The sequence below is a fragment of the Penicillium odoratum genome, assembly GCF_028828045.1.
Source record: "Penicillium odoratum strain IBT 22623 chromosome Unknown utg000001l_segment0_segment0, whole genome shotgun sequence".
Classification (NCBI taxonomy): Eukaryota; Fungi; Ascomycota; class Eurotiomycetes; order Eurotiales; family Aspergillaceae; genus Penicillium; species Penicillium odoratum.
The window spans coordinates 5,496,880-5,511,825 of NW_026643143.1; the positions used below are offsets into that span (position 1 = coordinate 5,496,880).

The 14,946-nt window shown below is 49.1% G+C and overlaps 9 protein-coding genes across 9 annotated transcripts; 5 read left to right on the plus strand and 4 right to left on the minus strand.

The window, feature by feature from the left end:
• N7520_001987 (uncharacterized protein) lies at window positions 1–1,863 on the plus strand (the record flags this gene model as incomplete). Its single annotated transcript, XM_057135922.1, has 6 exons — window positions 1–211; window positions 272–403; window positions 484–593; window positions 647–1,274; window positions 1,336–1,626; window positions 1,682–1,863. The coding sequence occupies 6 exons, from the start codon at window positions 1–3 to the stop codon at window positions 1,861–1,863; spliced, it is 1,554 nt and encodes a 517-aa protein (XP_057001858.1).
• Window positions 1,864–2,272: 409 nt separating this feature from the next.
• Window positions 2,273–2,724, minus strand: N7520_001988 (anaphase promoting complex subunit 11; the record flags this gene model as incomplete). The annotated part of the gene is made up of 4 exons (XM_057135923.1): window positions 2,273–2,343; window positions 2,391–2,454; window positions 2,504–2,535; window positions 2,583–2,724. 4 exons carry the CDS (start codon window positions 2,722–2,724, stop codon window positions 2,273–2,275), a joined length of 309 nt encoding a protein of 102 aa, XP_057001859.1.
• A 170-nt stretch (window positions 2,725–2,894) lies between these two features.
• On the plus strand, window positions 2,895–3,957 carry N7520_001989 (sulfurtransferase; the record flags this gene model as incomplete). The annotated part of the gene is made up of 2 exons (XM_057135924.1): window positions 2,895–3,844; window positions 3,900–3,957. 2 exons carry the CDS (start codon window positions 2,895–2,897, stop codon window positions 3,955–3,957), a joined length of 1,008 nt encoding a protein of 335 aa, XP_057001860.1.
• A 528-nt stretch (window positions 3,958–4,485) lies between these two features.
• N7520_001990 (uncharacterized protein) lies at window positions 4,486–5,853 on the plus strand (the record flags this gene model as incomplete). Its single annotated transcript, XM_057135925.1, has 2 exons — window positions 4,486–4,606; window positions 4,682–5,853. 2 exons carry the CDS (start codon window positions 4,486–4,488, stop codon window positions 5,851–5,853), a joined length of 1,293 nt encoding a protein of 430 aa, XP_057001861.1.
• A 684-nt stretch (window positions 5,854–6,537) lies between these two features.
• Window positions 6,538–7,123, plus strand: N7520_001991 (RPEL repeat-containing protein; the record flags this gene model as incomplete). The annotated part of the gene is made up of 3 exons (XM_057135926.1): window positions 6,538–6,671; window positions 6,728–6,828; window positions 6,951–7,123. The coding sequence occupies 3 exons, from the start codon at window positions 6,538–6,540 to the stop codon at window positions 7,121–7,123; spliced, it is 408 nt and encodes a 135-aa protein (XP_057001862.1).
• A 1,030-nt stretch (window positions 7,124–8,153) lies between these two features.
• N7520_001992 (translin family protein) lies at window positions 8,154–8,986 on the minus strand (the record flags this gene model as incomplete). The annotated part of the gene is made up of 2 exons (XM_057135927.1): window positions 8,154–8,805; window positions 8,856–8,986. 2 exons carry the CDS (start codon window positions 8,984–8,986, stop codon window positions 8,154–8,156), a joined length of 783 nt encoding a protein of 260 aa, XP_057001863.1.
• A 395-nt stretch (window positions 8,987–9,381) lies between these two features.
• N7520_001993 (uncharacterized protein) lies at window positions 9,382–10,347 on the minus strand (the record flags this gene model as incomplete). The annotated part of the gene is made up of 2 exons (XM_057135928.1): window positions 9,382–10,159; window positions 10,205–10,347. 2 exons carry the CDS (start codon window positions 10,345–10,347, stop codon window positions 9,382–9,384), a joined length of 921 nt encoding a protein of 306 aa, XP_057001864.1.
• A 733-nt stretch (window positions 10,348–11,080) lies between these two features.
• On the minus strand, window positions 11,081–11,400 carry N7520_001994 (uncharacterized protein; the record flags this gene model as incomplete). The annotated part of the gene is made up of 2 exons (XM_057135929.1): window positions 11,081–11,206; window positions 11,245–11,400. The coding sequence occupies 2 exons, from the start codon at window positions 11,398–11,400 to the stop codon at window positions 11,081–11,083; spliced, it is 282 nt and encodes a 93-aa protein (XP_057001865.1).
• A 1,328-nt stretch (window positions 11,401–12,728) lies between these two features.
• N7520_001995 (uncharacterized protein) lies at window positions 12,729–14,670 on the plus strand (the record flags this gene model as incomplete). The annotated part of the gene is made up of 8 exons (XM_057135930.1): window positions 12,729–12,840; window positions 12,894–13,016; window positions 13,066–13,290; window positions 13,345–13,791; window positions 13,840–14,149; window positions 14,206–14,288; window positions 14,336–14,421; window positions 14,470–14,670. The coding sequence occupies 8 exons, from the start codon at window positions 12,729–12,731 to the stop codon at window positions 14,668–14,670; spliced, it is 1,587 nt and encodes a 528-aa protein (XP_057001866.1).
• Between the last annotated feature and the right edge of the window lie 276 nt (window positions 14,671–14,946).

Sequence of the window (14,946 nt, forward strand, 5' to 3'; positions counted from 1 at the left end):
ATGGATTCCTTCCCTCGCGATTTGTCGGTGGACTTGGATCCAAAAGAATACAAAAAGACCACAACCTCAGAGATGATCGAGAATGTATCCCCGGCCAGGGGAAACGATGGGCCCAAGGAAGGTGCCTGTGCCTCCGCGAAGAAAAACCCCAAGGTCATTATGTATAGCATTGGTGCTTGCGCGAGCTCAATGCTTTGGGGTTTTGATATCGGTATGATTTTTCTCTTTCAGTTTCACTGACCGGTTTATTAACCATGTTTGTCATGTTCAGGGGTCAACTCTATATCTGTCTCATTGCCAGGGTTCAAAATGGTATTCGGCTACGAATATCAAGGCGAACTTCTGATCTCCGCAACTTGGAATTCCCTCTGGACGGCCATGAGCTCGCTTGGGATGTTGATTGGTGGGTTCCTGTTATCATCGCTGGCAGTATGAAAGCTTACATCAGCCATGTAGGGAGTATAATCTGTGGCTATATCTCAGACCGTGGTGGTAGAAGAATTGGGTTTGCCGTGGGAGCTGCAGTTTCATTGTTGGATGTTGGTCTCGAATACGCTGCCGACGGTCCGGGTATGCTTCTGGCTGGAAAGATTGTAAGTGTTGCCCTGTGTCTCCCATTTTCTTTTGCGAACTAACCCAATAATAGATCAATGGCATTGCTTTGGGGTTTTTCCTGACTCTCAGTTCCGTCTATGCGTCCGAGATTGCCCCAACTCCATTGCGCCCGTCATTAACTGCAGCGGTCAATTTGTTTATTAACGCTGGTCAGCTCACTGCCATCGCCATTGGAAATACCCGCTTTGCTATATTGAGCTCGGCATCTTATAAGGTTTTGTTTGCGGCACAGTGGGCTTTTCCTTGCTTTATCGGCTTATACGCTCTTTTCATGCCCGAGAGCCCCTGGTACCTTTGTCGAAAGGGTCATATCGATGGAGCAAAGAAGAGCCTGCAAAGACTACATCCGGAGTCTACCGACACTTCCTTAATTCTGGAGGAAATCCAAGCTTCCATTGCCGAGGAACAAGCAGTGGCTGAAAGTCAAAAGGATGCCTCCTATGCAGATTGTTTCCGAGGCACTGATTGGCGCAGAACAAGAATCTCTTGTGGCATGTTTTGTGTTCAACAGGCAACGGGTATCGCGTTCTACTCTCAAGCATTATATTTTCTGGGTATCTCCGGACTTCCGGTTAGCTTTACCTTCAAATTAGCACTTGGAGGCTTTGGTGTGGCCATGTTTGGAAATATTGTTTCATGGTTTATCATGAACTATATTGGTCAGCCCCCATGATCTCCTTTGAGTCGATTTAAGAACTGACTGAGCCGTATTATCTATAGGCCGTCGACCACTTTTGTTGACAGGGATCGCTCTCAATGCGCCCTTGCTGTTATCGGTCGGCGTGGCTGGATGCTTCTCCAGCATGGCCGCCCTATACTATGTAGGGTATGTCATGAACTTTGCTCAACTGTTCTATGCCCCTACCGTAGGTGCAGTGAGTTGGACGATCAGTGCCGAGGTCAGCTCCATCAAACTTCGAGCCCAAACGCAAAGTCTTGCCATGATGACGAATGCTTTGGTTAGCTGGATCATGAATTTCATTTCACCCTATTTAATCAACACAGATAGCGGTATCTTTGCACGAAGGAAGATGTCAAATAGCATACTAACATTCAACTTCCCTAGCTGACTTGGGTGGTAAATCTGCATTTGTATGGATGGGTCTCTCTTTTCTAAGTCTGGTGTGGGCGTGGTTTGAGGTTCCAGAGTTCAAGGGTCGCACTTTCAATGAACTGGATGGGATGTTCGCTCAGAAAATACCAACCAGACAGTTTAAGAAGCAGGCAGCGGAGATGAGTCGGGATTGATATAGTGAAAGCCATGTACAACGCTGAAGTCTATCGAATAACACGGGTAGTGCGCTTAGAGTGAGCTAAGCTTGGATTTAAGCAGTGTTTAATAATTTGAAACATTATTCCACCGATATTTGAAAGTGTATCCCCTATCATTGACGTGATTAGAGATGGAAATGGCTTCATCACGAAATGCATCAAACCCGCGCCTTGGCCCCACGCGCAAGTGGAGTTATGACCGCGAGTCTTATAAATGAAATTAGATAGAACAGTCAGAGTTTCTCATAGTAGAACCGAAATGACCAAGTTCCACTACCCAGAACACCAAAAAATATGCAAAAACAAAACACCAAAAACAAGCGGGGTATTCCTTCAGTTTGCCAGTTTGCCCAACGCCATAGAAACATACAAACATGTAAACACGTCATTGCTCGTCCTCGACTTCCTCAGTTTCCTCAGTTTCCTCAGTCTCCTCAGTCTCCTTCCATTCGAATTCTGAGAATTGTTAGCAGGTGGATCTTATATAGTCGAGGAATACATACTTTGACGACACATCGGACATAGTCCCTTGGAGGTTTCTTGGTGAATCCAGGTCAAGAGGCAATGCTGTTAACAGTCAGTCGCGTACAATAATCCGGATCTCGATATCTTTTACCATATGAAATGAATGTCCACATTTACCGAGCACTGTCGATTAGTCAGTTTGATCTCCAGTGGATTCGATGACGACTTACGGAGAGAACAGTCATCACCGGGGAATTTGCAGGTCGGACAGGTGCCGTCGAACTGAACACGACAGATACCACAGACTTCATCCTCAGGGATATCCCAATGCCAAGTGGCAATAGCATTCCATTCCTTCAGCTTGACTTTCATGGTTAGAATTTGATTTGGATGGTAAGGAGTTTGCAAGAGGGAAAAAAGTTATTGATAAGCGGGTTTGTTTATCTTTTCATCACATGAGTTTCTCCGCACTTCATCAAACTCCACAGTTCCCCTTCATTAAATGTAATAAGAGGCTGTTCCCCCTCGTCCACGATAATATCATGGCGTTCACTGCCCTCCGCTCATCCCGTCTGTTCCGACCAGCCATGGTTTCCCGTCTTCCCGGCTCCCGCCAGATTTCCTTCTCCTCATACCTGGTCACTCCGAAGGAACTCAATGAGGCTCTGAAAAAGAACCCTCCCACTAAAATCTCCACTTCGCCACGAGTCATTCCACTGTGTGCAGCATGGTTTATGCCAAATGATCCTGAGGGCCGGACAGGTATTGACTCCTTCCGCAAGTCGCGCATTCCGCAAGCCCGGTTCTTCGACCTTGACGGCGTTAAAGACCCGGACTCGCCGTATCCGCATATGTTACCAACATGCGAGACATTCGCAGAGGCAATGAGTGAGCTTGGAATTCGTCGTGATGATGAGGTGGTGGTGTACGATACTGCCGAGGTGGGTATCTTCAGTGCCCCGCGTGTGGGCTGGACCCTGCGCGTCTTCGGTCACCCCAATGTTCACATTTTGAATAACTACCGCCTTTGGACTCGCGAGGGGTTTCCGACGGAAAGTGGGGAGCCTGCTTCCGTCGAGAAGAGCAAGTACCCTGTCCCGACCTATGATTCGAAGCTGGTGATCTCCTTCCGTGAGATGAAGGAGCTGGCATTAGACTATGGCAAGGAGGGCGCAGAGGAAGTGGAGATCTTGGATGCTCGTTCTTATGGTCGCTGGGCTGGAATCGACCCCGAGCCACGACCGGGTCTTTCATCGGGCCATATCCCTGGATCTAAGAGCTTGGCTTTCCAGGATTTGTTGGACCCAGAGACCAAGGCTTACCGATCTCCCGAGGAACTGCGCAAGGTCTTTGAGGAGCGCAAGGTTGATCCTTCCCTGTCAATTATCAGCTCTTGTGGCACTGGTGTTACGGCGACAATTATCGAAACTGCCTTAGGTCAGGCTGAATACGGGGATGCCAATCTCCGTCGGGTCTACGATGGTAGTTGGACGTAAGTGTTATCTCTCGGAAAACTCCTTGTAATCATATTCTAACAGAACCAATAGTGAATGGGCGCAGCGGGTGAAGGAATCTGATGGTCTCATTAAGAAAGTGAAGCAATAGGGTATTTCACTTTGGTGTGTTGACAAGGCTGGGAGGATCAATCGCTTTATTATACTTCGACCTATTTTTGATACTCTTAGATGATACTCCCATACGCATCGCATTTAGAATCTCTACTTAACCTTACTTTCCTCTTTTATTGTTTTGTGCTCTTTCATCTCTGTATCCTCATTGTTTCCAGTAAGTTGACTGCAACCCTGGTAGCACGCTTAGTCATCACTTAAACTCAGCCTGAAAGCCGATTCGGTTCTCGATGAGTTGCAAATCACACTTCACAGCTTTTCCACTGGTTGCACCGTCTCAAAGATGCTGCAGATGATTCCTTGTATTTTACATAGTGCGTTGCCTTCGCATCCCGGTGTCCCGCTTGCCCCCACATTCCCAGACCACCCCAAATCCGCAAACCTCCTTCGGACTCTGCTGACCTCAGTCTTCACCCCCAGTTGCGGCTTCCTTCACTTCCAGTTCCCCTGTTTAGGGTAGGACTGTCCTTCGAGCTTCCTCCGACCGATACTTGACCCCTCCGCCATGTCGACCGGACGCAAGGTCTTTCACTGCGCCGTGGACGAGACGGCTCTGACTACCAATATCAGCGAGATCAAGAAATGGACCACCAACGGATCCATCGATCTCATTGTCCCCCTTTACAGTAGGTCCTTTGAAATCAAAATGCAAGCGATGCAGCCTTTTCAAGATCGCTGCTAATCGCACGGTTCACTTGCAGCTCTTGAGCGCCTCCACGCCTTGAAACGGGCGAGATCGCAAGTCGCCATTAATGCCCGCGAGGCTGTTCGCTTTCTCGACCGAGTTACCTCCGGCAAAGATACCATCGCATCCAATCGAGTCGAACTTCAAGGTCCCAATGAACAGTTCGAACACTGGGAGGATGCGGAGAAATTCTTCTTGCCGGAGTTCGAGGAAGAACCTCAGGCCCTGAGCGATGGTGCCAATGCTCGCACCGAGATTCCGCGACCGCCGACCGAGCGACAGGAGACCCCTGCTGCGCCAGCATCGGATGATCTGTCGCAGATGCTACTCAGCCGATTGAACTTCAAAAAAGACCCCGAAGCGACCTCCAACACTTCAGCTGGCTCCCCGAGCGGGCCACCCTCGCGCACCTCCTCCCGTAGTTCGCGCACCAGCCCCGAGTGCGCCCAGCATGAGAACGGCAACGCACACAACTCGGCGAATGTCAAGTCTGGCCACCAGCGCACCATTTCGGCATCCACGATTCCCGTCGCCCCGGCTGAACTACGCCCATTACTGAGTGCTCTCCTGTGGCGCCTGCACAGTGGCCCGGATGGAGAGAACGCAGCCAAAGGCTGTATTCTTGTCTCCAACGACCGCGCGACTCAGATTTGGGCTCAGAAGTTTGGGATCGGTGTGAAGAACATCGTCCAGCTACGCACCGCGATCCAGTATGAAGAGCGCGAGTACAAGAACCGCTGCAAATACGTCGAAAAGACTCAGACCCAGGCCCAGACTCCCGAACCCAAGACTCTCCTATCCTTCGAGGATGAAAGCGACGAGGACGAGTTGGTCTTTGTCCCTCGCGGCCGTGGCAGCGGCAAGGGCCCCGCCCGGGGTCCGCGCGTCGGGGCATCTCGCAAAGCTGCTGTAAAGGCCAGCCCTCCAGCCGTCGCTGAACTCCCAACAACTACGATCGAAGTGCCTACTCAACCTATTGACCCGAACTCGTTCAGCCGATCCATCGGTGGGGCTAAGGCCCCGCCCGCCGTCGATCCGAACCTCCAGGGCACTGCACGCGGCAACGGAGCTCCTCGTCGTGGTTCCTCTGGGCGCCGCGGTGGATCCAGTCGTGGATCCGCTCGTGGTGCCCCTCGTGGTACTTCACGTGGTAATGGACGTGGTCGGGGCAAGCTCTGGGTTCCTTGATGGCATGAGCAGGTGCTGAGACCGACTCCGTTGGACCTCAGCAGACCAAGTGAACATGTTGAAATGAATGCATCCAGAAACCGGACGAGTTTGTCTTTTTTCTCCATGACAGGACAGGCATCTCGCACGAGGTGAAAGCGGATTCGTTACTGTACTTATCTGCAGGACGTGTATCTTTTCCTGTGCTTTCCCTTCTACTTCATTCCCATCCCCGGCATGACTCCCAGGATCACCCAATACGGTTGGAAAACCGGACACGATCCGACGAGGGAATTCGATTAGATTCGATTCCGATTCACGGAGGGACTGCTCTATGGATTCATTCCTTGAGAAGCCCTCTGTACCTTTTATCACCCTGGAAATTCCCCTGGGAAAAGATATGGGTTCCCGTCTTTCTCCACGAGAAGTTGCTTTCTATCTTTCTTTTTGTGACTCATGGAGGGCCAGGTAGATGAGTATCTAACTGAGATCTACATTGGAATTCTTTTTTTTCTTCCTCATAATTACTTTGTAAATGTATTCTGTAATTTTCATTAGACTGAAACTGTAAGATAAAGTTGCCTTCCCCGCGTGACCCAAACTCCAGGTCACTTGACTTGACCTGCACTTGACTCTTAACATCGACCTTCCCTTCACTTCTTACATCCACTCCAGTCCATCCTCTTTCACTATCAATATCCCATCATGTCGATTGACGAAACTCCTCTGGGTATCGCTCCTTTTGAGCGCCGTAACTCGCTAGAGAAACACCTCCAATCCCGACCGGACCCGCAGGACCTCAAGGATCGTCACATTCTCCTGAGCACCAATGTTGCCCCGTACGGGCCCCGCCTCGTTGACCTGCTTCCAAGCTGGCGTGGCTGACTGACAACAGATCTCTACAAGCCGCTCACCAAGAGCTAGCCCGCCAGCGTGCGCAAGACGAACTGAAAAAGAATCTGGGGAAGAGGCCTGGACGGGATGAGCTCGTGGAGCGTATATCTCCCTCTCCTTTTTCATTCGCAGTCCCCTGAAAGAGTTCCTTTGAATTTTTTCCTGTTCCCCCAATGTTAATTTTCGCATACAAAGCTATTGCGATGATATACTAACTACACAAGGCAACATTCTCCCCTCCACCAACGCCGCCCCGGCTCTCCAGGCTCAGGCTCGCGAACTCGAGCGCCACATGCTGGCCGATAACCTGGAGCACAAGATCCAGAATCGCCCAGATCCAGAAGAGCTAATTTCTCAGGGTATTCTTGAGGAAGACGAGAACCCGCGCTCTGTTTAGTGCTGTATACGTTTCTGCGGCGTCGTACGAGCCTGATCTCCATGATTCTGCGACAATTACGGGATTCTGAATAGCCCTAATGAGGACTATGGGGTCATTTCATGTTTTGTTCTTTTTTTCTTCTTTTCTGTCGTTTCTGTTCTTTGCGGGGTCTTCGACATGGGCTTTTGTGGCTCGTTTCGCGGGTGGTGATGTCACCGTGACGATAGGCGATCCCTCCACATAACTTAGTTATTGTTACCCGCAAAGTCTAATGCTATTCTCGAGAAGCGTTCAAAGACTATCTTGAATTGTAGGTGTAAATTTGAAAGGTGAATGATATTCAGTGTTGGTACAGTATAGAGTGGATGGCTCCCACGGGCCAACGGTCAATCGAGATCGCTGTAGATCTCAAGATATGACGTCTTGAGATGACTGGCACCATCACCTGTGCTCACTCTGGTCGAAATCATCAATATCCATCTCTCATAGATAAACTCCCGTTTCTTTTCCGAATCTGCACTTTTCAACGCCTGTCTTTTCAAAATTCCCGCACGCTCTTTGAATTCATCACAAATAATGGATGGAAACCATCCGTCCACTGACGGAAGACTAATGAACTCCCTGACAGTCTCAGCCTGCTCATCCATTTCGGTCAGCTGAAAATCAAGCTCAGGCTGCTTCACACATTCCTCTTGCATGTATAAAATCGGACAAGAAATTCCCTGATACTCCAGTAAAGATTGTGTAGCCACGAATTTTTCCCAATTCTGTGAAACCTGAATTAGGTCTGATTTCAACGAAAATCCACCCCCTTCCCAAGGAAAACCTGCATAGTCGTATAGAAAGTGCCGAAGTGTAGTAAACGTATATGGAAGTGCTGGGTTCTCTTCGGGCTTCAAGTTCCGATTTGTGGCGTTCAAACAGAATGGCCGTGCGGCTTTGTGTTGCCAGTCTATGATACTGGTGATTTCTAGGTCTGGGAAAACAAATACGGCTGCCAGAGCTCTTATGAGATTTAATATGGCTACTTTAACTTCCAATTTCTTTATCAATGAATCTCCATTTCAACTGGCGCCGACAAATCCGGCGTCCATCCACTTGGCCGTTCGCTCCCACGCACCAAGATGCCATATGCCGCGCGCTCCACCTTCTCCACACTACTCTGCATCACCTCTACCTTCTTGAATAGATCGCGCAGCATATTTGCTCGCTTGGGAACACTAAGTGCTTCAAAAGCCGCACGCATAGCTCGTAAATCAACGACAATGCCAGCCTGTGTAGTAGAGAGATTGGGAAGTTTCGGTGTCGCGTCCGCTGACTCTGTCTCGGTGTCCGGCTTGGACACATTTCCGGAGCTCAATGCTGTCACGGCAAATCGCATCATCTCGCCTGTCAGATCAAACAGACCCATCAGGTAGTCGTCTTCGGTGACGAGGAGCTCGGCGGGGAGTTGCGCTTGCACCTCAGCGTGGGTGATCAGTGTTTGTGTGCGTAGGTAGTGGTCGAATGAGATCGCTTCGATAAACTCTTGGATTCCGCCGCCGATCTGGCGCTGGTATCGCCATGCATTGATACCTGTGACGTCAGGGATGATGGAGGTGAAGAGTGCTTTGATCTGATCGAGGCGGGTTTGGTTTTCCTGTGCGATTTTCTGGGGGAGGGGTTGATTGATGGCGCGGACACGCTGGAGAGCAAAGATCCTGCGCCTGGTTAGATTGAGAAATCAGGGGAAGAACAGCGACAGACTTACATCTTCTTACTCAGCGCGGTAATGTCCCGGCTGGCCTTGATGATTCGCTCACGTCGGTCGTGATGTTGGTCCAGCTCATTGCGAAAACCCTCGAATACCGAGATGATCGGGCTGGTTGTTTCGGATGTCATAGTAGCATCTGTGTCTTTTACGACAGGTTGCCCTTGCCAAGATCTTTTGGTGCCCATTTCCAGGTGTGAAGGTTGTGATGGTGGGAGGTGCAGAAGTGAGGTTTGCCGATAAGAGGTTTATCGTCTTATCACTTTATCCGGCACATTTATAGATGAAACTGATCAAACGAAATTCCTCCCCTTCTATTATTTCTGATCTATCTCTTCTACCCTGGAATTCTCACCACTGCCCGACCCAGAATCTCATCATTGGTCAGTTGACGAATGAGTCTAGGGGTTTCACCAAAATCAAATACTTCAACGGCCGGGGTGATCACTCCTTTCAAAGCCAGATCTAGCAACTCTGTCAATTGAATCTCAGTGCCCACTGACGATCCCTTGATCACAAGCCCTGTTCAAATTAGCACTCGAACTATGTGAACAGATCCTGGTATATATATCTCACCTCGAGCAGCACAGATGGTCGCAGAAATCGGAATATCCATCTGATTTGGTGGTAATCCCACAGACACGATAGTCGCCATGTTTCTTACCACTGATGGTGCCGTTTGAAGGGCTTCCTTGGTCCCTGGCACGACAATGGTGGCGTGGGCACCCTCTCCAGTCAATTCTAATACCCGCGCTGCGACATCCTCCGTCTTGAAATCCACAAATGCCTCCGCCCCAGATTCCAAACTAAGTTTTCGCTTGGCATTGCCACTATCTATCGCGATGACTCGAAGCTTCTTGACTCGTGCAGCAATTTGCACACCGATGTGACCGAGTCCACCACCCGACCCCGAAATCACAATCCAGTCACCGGGCTGTAGCTCCTGGTCGAGATGCGCCAAGGCTCCTGACATGGTGAGACCAGCACAGAGAAGTGGAGCGGCGACTTCATCGCTGAGTCCCTCGGGAATCATCGTGATGAACCGTGCATCGGCCACAACGTACTGCTGTAATGTGCCAGGAACATGACGACTAGTGTTTAGCTGCTTGGGACAATTGTTGGCGAATCCTCGCTGGCAGATTGAACATTCCGTGCAGGCGTTGTAAAGCCATTTCACTCCCACGCGCTTACCCATAAGGGAAGGGGAAACGTTAGCGCCCGCTTTGACGACTGTCCCAACACCTTCATGCCCGATGATTGATTTGTACACAGCCCAAGCTAGCACGGCTCGCACTTCAGAGTGGCTACTTGGCGTCAGAGCTGAATGAACCATGGAGATATGAACTTACCAAAGACCCGTGCATGTTAACTTAACGAGGATCTCTTCGGGTCCTGGTTCTCCGATGGGGACGTCATCGCGGAGCACGATCTTGAAGTTCTCACCGGGGTCCTGCACGACGGCTGCCTTTTGGTAAGTAGGAATGGATACCATTGTGAAAGGTGGAGGAATAGAGAAGAATGAAGTATGAACGTCACGGAATATGTTTTGGCGGAGATGACTAACGACTCGAAATACCGATAAGCTTTGCCGCATCGCGGTTATGGCGATCTATAGCCGAGTCCCGCCCACCCCCGCAATAAGCCTAGCTACGTGGATGAACTCTCCTACCATATATCGTACCCTCTTTTCTACCGTATTATTTAAATGGTGGAGTTACTCTCCAAAATTATAATCAACGAACTGGGAGAAGAAGGGCAAAGAATAAAAGTCGGGTGGGGGTTTCCAAACGTGTGTCCAAAAAGTCCACGGTCTACCCAAGTCCCGAGTAATAGAGCCTTCTGGTCAAATTGGAGAAGTGGTTTTCTCATAACCCATGAAATGCAGGCAGCTTTCATAAAACAACACTTGAAAAATCAATAATGTATTTTTATCACGACTCGGTCAGTGCGGCAGTGGCATATGGCGTAAGGCTGAGACTACCGCCTTTGATGTGCTCAATTTGCCTTATATTGGCCCCAGAGCTCAAATTCAAAAGTTCCATGATCCAACTCTGGAAGGCCTGCACATTAACCCCATGACCGTCTGATCAAGTTTATCAACCGGCAATGTCTTTCTTTCCAGGTTGTTTATCTCGAAAGCATGTGCATGCACCTGAGTTCCATCACTACTCGATTGGACGAGTTTCTTTGAGTTTATTTCCAGGGCAAAGACTAGCCTGTATGAGTTAGAGAAACTCGTAGACGTGCAGTCGGAAGGCCGGTGTGGTAATCAACCATTGACGCGGAAGGGCACTGGCCAGGATATCCACTAACTGGGTTCCACCAACCGTATCGATGCCGAGGACAACAATCTTAGGAAGACGTAGGCATATATGCTACCGCACCATACCCAGTACTCGTCTGAAATCTTATAGTTCGGGTGAATTACCGTCGACCTGAGGGGGTCCATTGTGGCCAGTTCACCAACTGTAGTGCGAGTCGACGGCGAGATCAGTTTCCGCACTGCTTCAATCTGCTGCGCTTCTTCGAGGAATGTCTCTGCCATTTGGGAGCTTTGTGCCGCTTCGCTCTAGGATGTTGAGTTATCTCGAGTCGCGTAGTGGTGGTAGCTGATCCGTTCTAATGGTGTGTTGGGTGCATGGTTGTTTGGATCCAAAAAGTCTTGGGCGCGGGTGACATTGCGGGTGGACAAGGCAAGACCAATGAAATGTGCCTTCGGCGAGACTTCATACGAGACTTCACAAACAACGGCGATGACTGCGTCATAGATCTGGCTATATAGGTTGATAGTGTGCTCGGCCTCAGATTAATTGAGAAGCTCCCAGTACCCAATATACAGGTGATGGCCTGGCTCACGGTAGGTACCGTACTCGTCTGTGAAGCTGCCATCCACGAACCACGAGAGTGGCGACGGTAGTAGCCAAATATCTCCTTTATATTGGGTCCCACAGCTGGGTGTCCTTGTCATGTTCCAGTCAATAGTATTCCAAGTCTTCTGGGGAGGTGTATGTGATATTGCTGACCCACAGCCAATCCAGCGTTGTACTGAAGTTCATCATATGTGAGACATTCGGAGTGCTCGCAAGGAAGTCGAACAGATGTTGATCAGCATAGTGAAGTCCCAGCTAGTGATACAAAGTGTTTCATTGATGACAGGTGCATTGATTCAGGGACCGCAAATGTGAGGATATGGATACCACATAATCGGCTGCGACTACGTGTAGAGAATCTAGTATGTTTTCCCGGGTGGTGCTATCTGCTAGCATCGGAGAAGTTGCCACAGACTGCAGAGTAGGTGTTATATTGGATTCGATCAGCACATCATCCCAGTTAACATTGACAGTCAAAGGAGCCAATTTTGCCAGAGCAGTGGTGGCGTAAGCTGCTACTAGGAGATGAATGAAAACGTCAGAACAAGGAGACTTGAATCAAGACGTGATTTTCCCATCTCGATTTTCTAAATCTTATATGGCTTTGGAGGTAGGATACATCGTAGAATCATTTGAGAACGGGCGGCAAGACAGGGAAAGATGTTACATTGATTTGTCAATCAGAGCTCACATTCCGACTAAGTTATATAATGATCAAATTTCAACTTGACTTGAAACATCGACAATCTTCACCTAAAAAGAAAGTTGAGTGGCGTCGCTCGGTGAAGAAGTTAGGCCAGCAAAATCAAGCCATCAAAGCCTTTGCCGAAGCCTTGATTACCCTTGACCATGAGGGGCGGGGGGACTCCACAAGAACCCCACATATCCCCGGATTTTGGCCTTCAGCGAGCCAATACAAATGCAACACCGGGTTCATTTATACCGAGAATTTCTTCTCGGTTCAATAACACCGCGAGCCAGATTGGTCGTCATTGCCCATCAAATGGCGGAGAAATCCCCCCTGGGGCCCCGGACTCTACATGAATTCTTTGTTGTGCCCAAATCGCCGGACATGATTCGATTGCGTGGAAAACACTTGCATTGGGCAGTGACAGGTATGCGTATGAAATTTTGTCTTTTGACGCGGGAAAATACTCATATTATGCAGCGGCGAGTTGTCAGGCCTTCCTCTTGCTTGGCTATGACCAGGGAGTCATGTCAGGCCTCATCGGAGCGGATAACCAATTTGGAATTACTTTTGGACATCCTAATGCCAACATGCAGGGAATCTGTAAGTTTCAAATCCCCCAGAATCGTTAAAAGACGGCTAAGAATGGTAGTGACTTCAATCTATGACATTGGTTGCGCTGTCGGATGTCTCCTCAGTTTCGTGGTCGGCCATAAAGTCGGTCGGAGAAAGATGATCATAGCAGGTGGTACAATCATGGTCATTGGTACGATCATTCTAAGCTCTTCCTATACCCGAACACAGTTTTTGGTTGGGCGAGTCGTCACTGGCTTTGGCAATGGTATCAACAGCAGTACTGTTCCGACTTACCAAAGTGGTAAGTTAACTCGACACCCCCAGTTGGAAGAATCAATCACTAACATAAATTCAGAGATGGCTCGACCTGAACGTCGTGGGAGACTTCTATCGGCTCAAGGAACCGTTACGATTCTCGGATTATGTATCGCATATTGGCTCGACTATGGCCTTAGCTTCGTCGATTCCACCGTTCAATGGCGCTTCCCTATTAGCTTCCAAGCTTTCTTCGCCGTCTGTTTGGTTCTACAGATGATCCCCCTTCCTGATACACCTCGCTGGCTTTGCGAACAGGACCGCAGCGATGAGGCAGCCCGAGTTCTGGCTTATCTCCAGCTGGAGCAACCTGCTGATGAGTCAAGCCCCGAGGTAGTCCGGCTGCGTCACCAGATTGAGTCGGCGATTGAGATTGAGTCTGCAGGTGGCCCATTCAAGTACAAGGAGCTGGTGGCTGGTGGCGAGGTTCAAAACCTTCGTCGTATGATGCTATGTGCTCTTGTCAATATACAACAGCAGTTCACCGGTATGATTCGTTAATCCGCCCAGAAATCAAATCTTATGTGTCTTACAGGTTCAAACATGATCAATTACTACGCACCTACAGTCTACCAGCATGCAATGGGACTTTCTCGAAATCTTTCATTGATTCTTGGCGGCTGTACCTCGCTGGCGTATTTGGCTGGATCAATTATTCCTCTATGGAGCATGGATAGGCTTGGTCGACGATCTTCCCTGATGGTATCAGCTGCAGGGCTTTGTGTATGCTTTGTTCTAGTTGCCGCCTTGCTCTCCGTTGGAAGCACTGCCTGCGCATATGCTGCCACAGTCTTCGTATTCATTTTTCAAATCTTCCTGGGAATTGGTTATTTGCCTGTACCCTGGTGCGTTATTTCCCTCCACTTCCTTGCATTTGGTCAAAGCTCTAACAGTATGCCAGGTTCTACCCTAGTGAAATCACTACTACCCGCATTCGGGCCCGAGGCCAGGCATTTGGAGGATTTGTGAACTGGATCTGTGTTTGTAGGTTACCAGTCATCTACTAAAGCCTAACTTTACTAACCCTCTAGTCATCGTTGTGCAAATAACGCCGACAGCTATTGATAACATCTCGTGGCGAACATTCATCATCTTCGCGTGCTTCTGCTTTGCATGGGTATGATTTTCCTGACCAACCAACAGGTTTCCAAACTAACTTTCATAGATTCCGATGGTTTATTTCTTCTTCCCGGAAACAAAGGGCCTCGAGCTCGAAGATGTAGACCATCTCTTTGAGAAGGGAGGTCTCACTGGAGGCGTGTTTGAGTCTCGGGGTCGGCCTGTTCAGCCTGGATACCACCGCACCATTCACACAGAGAGGATTGAAAAGCCAATTGACGAAAGACATGAGCACGTTGATGTATAGATATGGTAAGGGTGATTAAGGGCTGGCAAAAGGGGTTTGCATTTCGCTGGATTGGGTATGGATTTTTTGGACATAGATATTTGCAATATAGAAGTATTTTTTTGAAAAGTTATAATAGCCCCTTCTATTCTGTTAATCACTAGTTATGGAGTGCCCAGGTGGATGGGGGTGTTGTCTTGGCTGTTAACGCTGAGGCCAGACCCGATTCACCACGACGCCAGGATTCAATGGCATGATCTGGGAACAAATCATACCAGAAAACCTCCCCAGACTTTA